Raw genomic sequence first — 10,153 nt, 5'->3', positions numbered from 1 at the left:
GCATGATGTAATCCACGTGTGGAGATGAGATGTCTACGACTTGGTAGACTGAGAACACAAATTTTATTTATGAATAACACACATGCTGAAGAAGACCCGAGGACGGGTTGAAATATTCATGTTTTGAATAAAATAATATATATATAAGTTTCTTTTGATTCAATTGAAATTTCAGGTATTCTGACATCATCATCCGCTGAAATATACGAGGTCGACCGGTTGAAACACGATGTCTGACAAAACGAAATATAAGGGTCTGGCAACTAGTGAGAAGACTACCGATGGAATTTGTAAGACAACAAGCAAAGTAACATATTTAATTAACACAATTATATTAGGCCTAATCCTTTGCGTAGTTTCCACGTCAGTGGTGTGCATTTAATTACGAAAGCAGATAATGAAGAATCATATGTTAAAATCATCCGAGAGATCCGTTTTTTTTAAGTAAACCATAGGCCTATGCCTAATTGTGGTGGTGTTTTGTTTTGTTTGTTTGTTTTTTTTTACACCAAACCTCTTTGTGTACACATATCGTCATATATTATCCCTAAAAAAGAGCTAATATAGGCCTAGGTTACTGTCTGAGTCCCGAGGCAGTAGGCCTATCTACCGAAGTGTTGTATTTTATTGACGAAATTGATAATAACGATAAGCTCGTTCACGCGATGAATGTTCAACGAGGTACTGATTTTAGGTTTTAAAAAAAAAAGCCTAATATAAAACTGAAAAAACTAAACGGGAGGGAACCATGATTAACAACTTACAATAAATAGGCATTACTAAATCCTAATTTTCGCATTAATAATACAGTGTATTAATAATAATAATTAAAAAATAACATGATTATAGCAGCTATAGGCATACGTTTAGTACCGCTAGTGGATTCTCGTTTAACCAATTAATGGTTGAGGCATGATATTACCTGAGACAACTATACACGTGTATAGTTGTCTCAGACTAGTCTCCGATCTCAGCTCAGATATTACACAGCGCCCACTTGCCACAGACGCGTCTACTTCAGTAAGACTTACTGTATTGTAGTGTCCCGCTCACTTTCAAAGTTACGACTTTCTAATTTACATCCACTTTATATTTTAAGACAATAATCGAATTTTATGTACAAATTATTTATAGTAAGTAATATACTTTTTCTCGATTAAGCAATCATCATCATAATTATCCTTCATTCAGAATAACAATTGCCCTCTATTTTAATCGACGCGACCGAAGACTTTTTAGCTAATCAGAAAGTCTGAACACTCTTGTCGGCTCTGTGGTGGCATTCAACTCAACACAAAAAGTCGATATACTTATTTTGAGACTTGTTGAGCATATGTTAAAGGCGGAGGTACAGAGAGTGACGATCTATAAGAGTTAAGAGGCTTGTTTATTTGGTATGTCTATACATAATCGATAAAAAAGTAATATTGAAAATATATATATATATATTTATATATATATATATTTGGTTGGTTTTCTTCCACACCCTTCCTCTCAGGCCCTACTCAGTATTACTGGTTGCGTGGTCTTGTACACCAATCCACCATGGTCCATACCATACGGTTCTGACATGAAGTAGTCAACAAGCATAAATGTTCGTAGGCCTAAGGCCTATACAAGCCTCCTACTAATATTCTATTCCTTTTATGATCATTTCAGCTCGTCAAGATCGAAAATCGAAAATGGCTTGGAGTCGTGGAAAGTTTGGTATTATATTGGCCTGTTTACAACTTCTGTTCATAATTCTATTTGTTGTTTTCATTGAATATGATGAGGAAGCAGACGCCGCCAAATTACATTCAGTATCAAGTCTTGAAAATTACTACCCAAGTAAGTTTTGTATGGTTTATAATATATTCGTTGATAGAATCAAATCGAATGTACAGCACTGTTCAAAAAAAATTAGAAAACACAGTAAACCATTACTGAGTATAGCTCATAAAATCTCATGTGACCTAGGTACCTGGTTCCAGTTTTAAGATTTAGTTTATTAAACTTTATTTAGTAAAATTTAGTATATTAAACTGAATTCAACTGACCATTTGGCATTCTCAGATCGAGATCCTCCATCCGCTTATCAACTGGAGCATGGATGTAGGAAGTGTCAGCAGTAGTTTTAAAAGGTGTGGAATACTTAGCATATCCCCCCCCCCCCCCCGTTGGGGAAGACGAGCAATTTTTGTCAGGGAATAAACAAATTTACGAAAATGATTTACATGTAATGTTCATTTAGCCACCATATTGCTTTCATTGAACTAATTGTCTTAACTTTTCATCACAATAATAATAACAATAATAATAATTATAATAGTTCAGTGAGACTAATAAAAAATTATTTGACAAATGCTCGTTTTGGATAGCCTCATGATGCTTGGAATACATTGTGATAGGGGAAGCAACCTTGTCCTTGACAGCGTGGTTGACAGATTTCATGCAAAATTTCCAAAATTTAGAATATCACTTTGAAGAATGAGGATTTGAAAATGAATTAGATGGTTACATTGCATACTCTTTGTTTCTTGTTTTATTCAAATGTTTTGGTTTTGGAAGCTGATTTCGACATTAGAAAACAAAGCCTACATGAAGTCATATTATAATAAATATTTGTAATAAAAATTTGTCATAATTTGTCAAATATCTGTGGCTTCTAGGGGACCCCCTACCGGGGCCCTAGGCAGCCCCTGGCCCCAGCCCCCCGTCGGGGCCTTTAGCTCCTCCGTCGGGCAGATCCTGGCGCCATCACTGACTTTCCCTGTAATAAGGGTGTTCCCTAAAAAGATGTGTTACTGGCTTTTTAATTTTTTTATTGATTGGTGTGTATACAAAAATATCATTCAACAAAAATATAACTTCAGTGCAAAAATAGGTTTTTAACATTTTATAACTAAAACAATACAATAGCAATCCATCACACACATAATGCCATCACACTGATTTGTAAAGGTGGACTATATTGTTGTAGCTTCACCTTTACTGCAGCTATAGTACTAAGGTAATACACTGTAGCTGATTCAGTATATTCTACAGTCATTCGACAATAGTTATTTTTAGACTAAAAAGTATATCCAAGTTCTCCAGGGCCAATAGTTAAAAAAAAACTTGTGAAATAAAAGATTAAGGTTATCTGATTGACTCCAGTTGAACTCCAGACAAAGCAACTAGAGCATAAAGACAAAAAGTCATACTTCATATTAAAATGCACTAATACAGTGCAATAGAGCAGTGTAAAAATTATTGTTATTGATTAAGAAAGCTTTTTTTAAATACACCATATATGGTTTTGTAAAGGTTAGTTGACACAATCTTGGCTTCAAAAGCTTAACAAAACTTAAAAGTAGTAGTGCAAATATGTGCTTCAAATAGAAAATATATCAAAATGAAATATTAGGTAAATCTTCCTGAATCAAATAATAAAGGAATGTTCCTCATTATACTTCTGCAAATACCTTAAATTAATGATGAATTCAGATAATATGATTAAAGAATGTTTAACCAAATAAATATAAACGAAGTATTAAATTTAGAAATTATGGTTAAAGAGGAGTATTTGGCCAGAATATGACAGAATAATAATAAGCAAGTTGCCTTTGGAGTCATATGGACATTATTAGTTGGTCACAAACAGATACTACTGTAGATAGAGAACAGATGAACAATTATAATATAGGATAAAACAATTATAATATAGGGTAAACCTTACTTAAATATTTTAAGGACTTCATGGCTTAAACACTCCAAAAACTTGTTTAATTACTTAATATTTCAAGAACTTTTTATCTAATTTCAAACCGAATTGCTCTTTTCATTTAAACTAGGTTGATTTGGAGTCGGAGTAAAATATAGTTTAGCTACTACTGTACTATCTCATTGGCGGATCTGAGTGGGGGGTCAGGGGGTCCTGACCCTCCGCCTTGGAACAACATCAGTGAATTATCATTGTACTCGCACAGTATATACACATATATATATATTGTTTTTCTAGTGTCTACCTTCAGAATTATTCAAAACAAGTGGCTTGATGAGTATCATTTTACCTATATTGATTTTATAGTAGACTTACAGTATAGCACATTATGCTGAGGCCTTCCTACGCTTCACATTATTATTACTACGGTCATAGGATTCAACACTGGGTCACATTAGCTCCTAGGGGAGTAGTCCATAAAATGACAGCAGTCAATCAGAGGAATTAGCGTTCTAACCCTACCAGGTACCCATACTCTTTTTGTGCAGGAATACATTGTGGATAATGTGCTTTGTCCAAGGACACAAGCGAAATGTGCGAATCCACAGCAAGGATTCACCAATTGCTCCAAAAATTTCTTATTATTTCTATGATTCCTGAGATTCAGTTGCCTATGAAATACCAATGTTTATTGGGGAATTGCAGACACATGCATGGATACATTCATGGTATGTGAATAAAAATGATATGCTTGTCTCTACTACTACAACAACATTAGTATATACCTAATTTGAAAGCAATTACCACAATTATTTTGGTTCAGAAAGTCCACTTTTGTCTGGTAATACATTAGGTGTAAGTGTACATGCCCATTGGAGAATTTTACTGAATTTGTTTGGTTTCTACTAAATAAACAGGTAATCACTTTAAAGAGACTGAACACTTTGTTATAAGAAGGTGTAAAGAACAGTATGAAAACATGCTATTTCTAGTGTACAACAGCATGGTGCTGTCAGTCACTGTTTATGTAGAGCTAACATAGACTATGTAAGGCATATTTAATAGTAATAATAATAAATTTTATAATAATAATAATAATAATAAATTTTGATAATAATATTAGGCCATATTAATTTAATTGTTTGTCTCCAAAGCTCTCCTATTCAAAAAATGGAATGCGGAATGCAGTGTTATTTTTAATTTTTTTTTTTAAATATGTTTTAATAAAAATAATTTTATTGTTGAATTGGGTTTTAAAAGGTCTGTTGGAGGGCTCATGTTAAAGGCTAAAGGAGGTTACAATCAATTCGAGTGAGACATATATTTTTCTTTAAAAAAAAATGTTTCTTCTTCAGTTCTTAGGCGAGAACAAAACACCTGAATTTACTAATGCGCACAGAAGCTTTGAGACAAACAATTAAATTAATATGGCCTTATACTTAATTATATTTTTAATAATTAAATACACCACAAGTCGTTTAATTATACAACAAACTGTAATAAGAAGTATATTTTAAAAACCAGTAAAACTTGCAACACACAATTGTGAATACCTGTGTTTACAAGGCAGTTTTGAATGTGTTATAATGAAAATTATAAAAAGAAAAGATAATCTCAGATAAGGACTCTTCTATACTTCAATAAAGTGCACATTCCTGTGTACCTTTTGTAAACATAATACAATACCAGCTTAGTTAGCAGTTTAACCAATAGACTAAACATATACCTGTATCTAAATTTAAAAAAATTATATTCTTGTTTACATTATTCTTTGATGAGAACTATTGTGGAATTTTCTTCATCCATGACCAGCAACTGTCACTCAGTTGTTTAAACAAAACATCATAAAATTGAGTCCTGATTTCTAATTTTTAAGTTAAATCCTTTGCTATGCTGGTTGTAAAAATAGTAGAGAGAATCATCATTAACAGCAGATTTGTTTCTATAATAACATTCTTAATTTTAGGAATATTTTTTTATTAAAGTAAAACTGAAATAATTTTATTCATGTCTTTTCATATCATACCAAATGGATGGTTTTGAGCAAATAATAACAAGGAGTTTCAAACTATAAATTAAACAAAAAAAAAATTTTTTGGTTTAATGTTTTGTTATTGACTATATTTGCTGGTATTTATACTGTGTTTACAATATACACCAAAGTATAAAAACAAGTCCCCATATGCTTAGTCAAGGCCTTTACTATTAGCAAGAGTGCTATTTGGTCTCTCCAGGGCTAGAGGCAGTTGGTCTTTTCATTTATTTTTTGTTCGTTTTTGTCAATGTTTGTTCATGTAATGTTTTGAAATCTTTTGTATGCCCAAACTATTATAAAAACTATTATAAATTTAAAAAAAAGAATAATCGTATTTTATATAATGCACAAAACACAGCTAAACACAACTGTGCACCAGTTTTACTAATACTAATAGCAGTGAAGTGCAACACTTGTGATTCCATGCATTGAACTATCAATATCAAAGAAAGTTTAATGCTGAGCTTAATTTCTGAGCTCTTGGATGAATACTTGATAATAGGATTTTGATGTATTGTACCTCATTGCTTTATGGTGCAACCTTTGTTATGGATTAACTTTGAATTACTTAGTTCTTTTTTAGATAAACTTGTATTCTTGTTCGTTATCAGATTCTATTATTGCGTTTTTGAGCTTTACAGTACAAAGAGTTGATACCATTTAGTTTTATATCTGGATTATTATTAAAGCCCCACTGTCATTTTGAATGAGTTATTTTTCATATGAGCTACCCTTGTTGGCCCCTTTGCTGTACTGCAAAATACTATATATATTGATAGCACAATATAATGTATTCGCCTATAAACAGGTCAAAAAGAGACAAAATAAGTCAATTTTATAAATTTCAGCGGGCTGCTATTAATCCCATCATGCATCACTCGTGGATTGATAATTTGTGTCGATTTTTGTTAAGCGCCTCGGTACGGGGTAATCTTATGCTTCACATGTATGTACACACAAAGGGATACATAAATTGTCAACTTACTGAAAGTATGACTTTTTTGGGAAATTTGCAGATAGTGGGTCTTTAATAGCATTTTTTAAAAACCAGTATATAGGTGATTTAAATTTGTATTGTTTTTTTTTTTTTTTTGAAGAGGATATAGGTATTGGTCAATTTGTAAATTGTTTTTTAAGCCAGTGAGAGCTCATAGCCATTACGCCACTGGTCTTACCTTTGCATTTGTTTGTATACTGTAGTGTTTAGTATTTTTTGCTCTCTTTTGTTGTCACTGGCCAGTTGCTGTCAAGTTAACAGTTGTGACTAACCCAGGGGTGGGCATAAAAATTGGTTGGAGGTCCAAAGTGAATTTTTGATTTTGATTTGACCAAGGGCCGCACCCAATCTTTGATGTTTCCAGTGTGCTTCCAAAAACCTTAAAGCAATGCTTTTACACCACTCTATTCCCAGTTTTAATATTACTTTTTACAGTTGATCGGTGTTGGGCTGTAAAAAAACAAGGTCTGCTTGGCGGGCCGCACACATAGATTACCACAGTCGTGTCGTCACAAAGCCAGGTGGCGCCTTCTGTCGCCAACCCGACGTTGGTTACCGTTCATTACGCCTGAATGACTTCATAGGCTTTCTGGAATAGGCATTTTAAAATCTAATATTTTACTATCAAAATATACTAAAAACACAAAAGCTCGCATTATATTAGTTATCGAACACACATTTAATCATGAATTACAAAGAAAAACTAAGATACAACATTTTTATAATTACGTTAGAAATTGGGATCAATGGTTTGTCAGTGGAGAAAATGGCAAAATTTTGCAACCATAGCAACAGAGTAGTTTCACAGGGTATCGTGACGTGACACTATAGTACTCTATAGGGTTTTTAATTCATTTTCGAGGGCCACAGATGAATCGCTGTCGGGCCGCATGCTGCCCACGGCCAGCAGTTTTCACACTGTGGTCTAACCCATGGCATACAAGCGCTTTTAAAGCCAGTAGCATGCAACAAATACCTTGTACCGTAGGGTATTCGGTTTTACATTGTTGTCTTTTCTATCCAGTAGCAGATTCCAGGGGGGGGGGGGGGGGGGGGGGGGGGGGGTGGAGCCATCAATTTTACAAAATTCTTAAAAAACAGGAAAAAAAAGAAAATTAGGCCACTGTCAACGTCCTTTACTGGGCCCCCTCTATTTCAAATTATTGGATCTGCCACTGCTATCTAATGTATTTTTAGAGCAAAAAAACTTTCTTTAAAGCTACGGGTGCATAAAGTTCTCTTCTATTACAAATTGTTGACACGTAACTAAGAGGGAGTAGGCAGGATTCTTTATATCTATACTGACATATTTTAACTGTGTTTCTTTTAGAATATTGTGTACCATTGTTTACAAGATCAGTCTTCCACAAATCACTGTACTAGGCAAAAGCTTAAATTTCTCTAAATCTAGGTGTTATTTGCTCGAATAAACATAAAAAAAAATAAAACTTCACCTAACAAAAATTCTGGGTTTTATTTACTGTTGTCCGTAAGAAATAACTTAATTTACATTCTTATGAAAATGAGGATGTGTGATATCTGTGTTTCCTTGCTGTCCATTTTCTGAATTGTTTCCCGACATTTGTTTTGTCGTTCTCAGGGTCAAACTTGGGAAATAACGGTAAGGTATAGGTAGAACATACTTGCTGTGGCAGAGGAGTGGCGAATACACCCCCCCCCCACTTTCCAGCACACACTGGCCCAAATGCCATAAGAAAGACAGATGGGCACTCCTGTCTGTGAGCCCAGAGCTTTTTATAATCTTATTTTGATTCTTGCTAAGTGAAGTGATGATATACAAGGGTGTTGGAAGCGGTCGGGCTGGTCCAGTTTTGGCCGGTCCAATAATTTACAACTCAATATCGTTTGTAAGCCAAATTCTACTTTCTCTGACACAATCAAACATAACCTACACATTCAAATTTGGAGGGGGCAGGCTGGGACCTCCCTCTAACCTGCCACTTCCCAGTGGTGAAACTAGGTTCCGATGGGCCCTTTTTCGAGAGTGCAGTCATCACACAGGTTAAGAATGCTATATCTAGAAAAATAATGACCAAATCACAATTAGTTTTTAAAATAATAATAATAGTATATAATGCAACATGAATAACAATGACTATAGGTCTATTATATTTTATTATATACAAGTTGACGGATGTTGTGAAATATATAAAAAAAGATTCTAGATTCAAGAGCACTTTATTGTCCATTTTGAAATAGGAATTTGTTTTCCCTTTGCAACAGTCTTGGTTAAGAAGGATAAAATTACATTAAAAATCTCACGACAAAACAACTTGGCAATGACGAGAAATACGTTAAGATATTAACAAGGTAAAATAGTAAAGTAGTAAAAAGTCAAAATAAAAATCAATGTTTAAAACTGTTTAAAATTTACTATGTCTATCTCAGAAACAGACCAGCCATTTTAGTAAAGATTAAAACTATAAAAACCTAGCATTTTGCTACAAAATAATGACAACATGCTAATTAAATAAAACATGTGTTATGTATACACAGGATAAAGTACGCATATTCCTCCATGAATAAATGAATATGCAAGAAACAGGAACAAAATTACTGTATATAATGCAATATGAATAACAATGAATATGCGCCTATTATATTTATACGAGGTGACAGATATTGTGAAGTACATAGCCTATAAAAAGATGTAGCCTAAATGTGTTATGAATATACAGGGACACAGGGTACAATATGCTATGGATTATTTAGTAAACCTATTAAATGTCTTTTGAATTAAGCTAGGTGAATATGTTAGATTTTCAAATAACAGACTGCTAGTATAATTTTTAGTATTATTATTTAGTAAAGTGTTGGTTTATTAATGGCAGGAGGACCATGTATGTAGGTATTCCCATCATATGGACAGATCTACCAGGTGATAAGTACTCAATAGAGCAATAAGAATCAGGGGCATCAAATTTGGGTGGAAGGTCAATATTAGAATAAGGTACTGTACATTTCTACAGGGGTTCTACTCAGGCCCTACAACAGTCCCGGTCAGGGTGGTAGGACAAACGCCAGGGAAAATCAGCAATTTTTATTAACTGATAGATAGGCCTACTTATTAATTAATCCAACTGATCAATTTACACTTTTTCACTAAAAAAATTACTATGACATGGCCCAGGCCGCCCAATATACATGCGTACAACCCGTAGCTGAGATATGGCCCTGGTTCGAGACAAATACGTGTCAATTCTTTTAGAGTATTTTTGCAACATACTAGCAGGCCGTATGGTAATACATCGGCTAGTGTAAAACATCATTTTTAAATATATCATTTCTACTGTTAAAGCAATGTTTAACTACTATTACTTGTACGTACGTTAATATTTATGAAATTCCATGGTGACAAATATAAATGATAAAGCATGAATGGTTAAATGATATATTTAGTACAATGAATGATTGA

The 10,153-nt window shown here is 33.5% G+C and overlaps 1 protein-coding gene across 3 annotated transcripts in view; it reads left to right on the top strand.

The window, feature by feature from the left end:
- The window catches only part of LOC117124016 (ammonium transporter Rh type B-like), a 32,981-nt gene that overhangs the window by 3,232 nt on the left and 19,596 nt on the right, over window positions 1-10,153 (top strand). For 2 of the 3 annotated variants that reach the window (XM_033270134.1, XM_033270135.1), the window contains exons 2-3: window positions 176-290; window positions 1,660-1,830. In XM_033270134.1, the coding sequence (XP_033126025.1) occupies window positions 230-290; window positions 1,660-1,830 (232 nt within the window). In that variant the 5' untranslated portion in view covers window positions 176-229. Of the gene's footprint in view, window positions 1-175; window positions 291-1,266; window positions 1,395-1,659; window positions 1,831-10,153 lie in introns of those variants that run through there. The other variant, XM_033270136.1, reaches the window with a different exon arrangement.

The sequence above is a fragment of the Anneissia japonica genome, unplaced genomic scaffold, assembly GCF_011630105.1.
Source record: "Anneissia japonica isolate Jap-2015-1 unplaced genomic scaffold, ASM1163010v1 scaffold522_len1101056_cov227, whole genome shotgun sequence".
Lineage (NCBI taxonomy): Eukaryota > Metazoa > Echinodermata > Crinoidea > Comatulida > Comatulidae > Anneissia > Anneissia japonica.
Note: the sequence above shows the minus strand (reverse complement) of the source record. Positions and strands in the feature narration are given on the sequence as shown.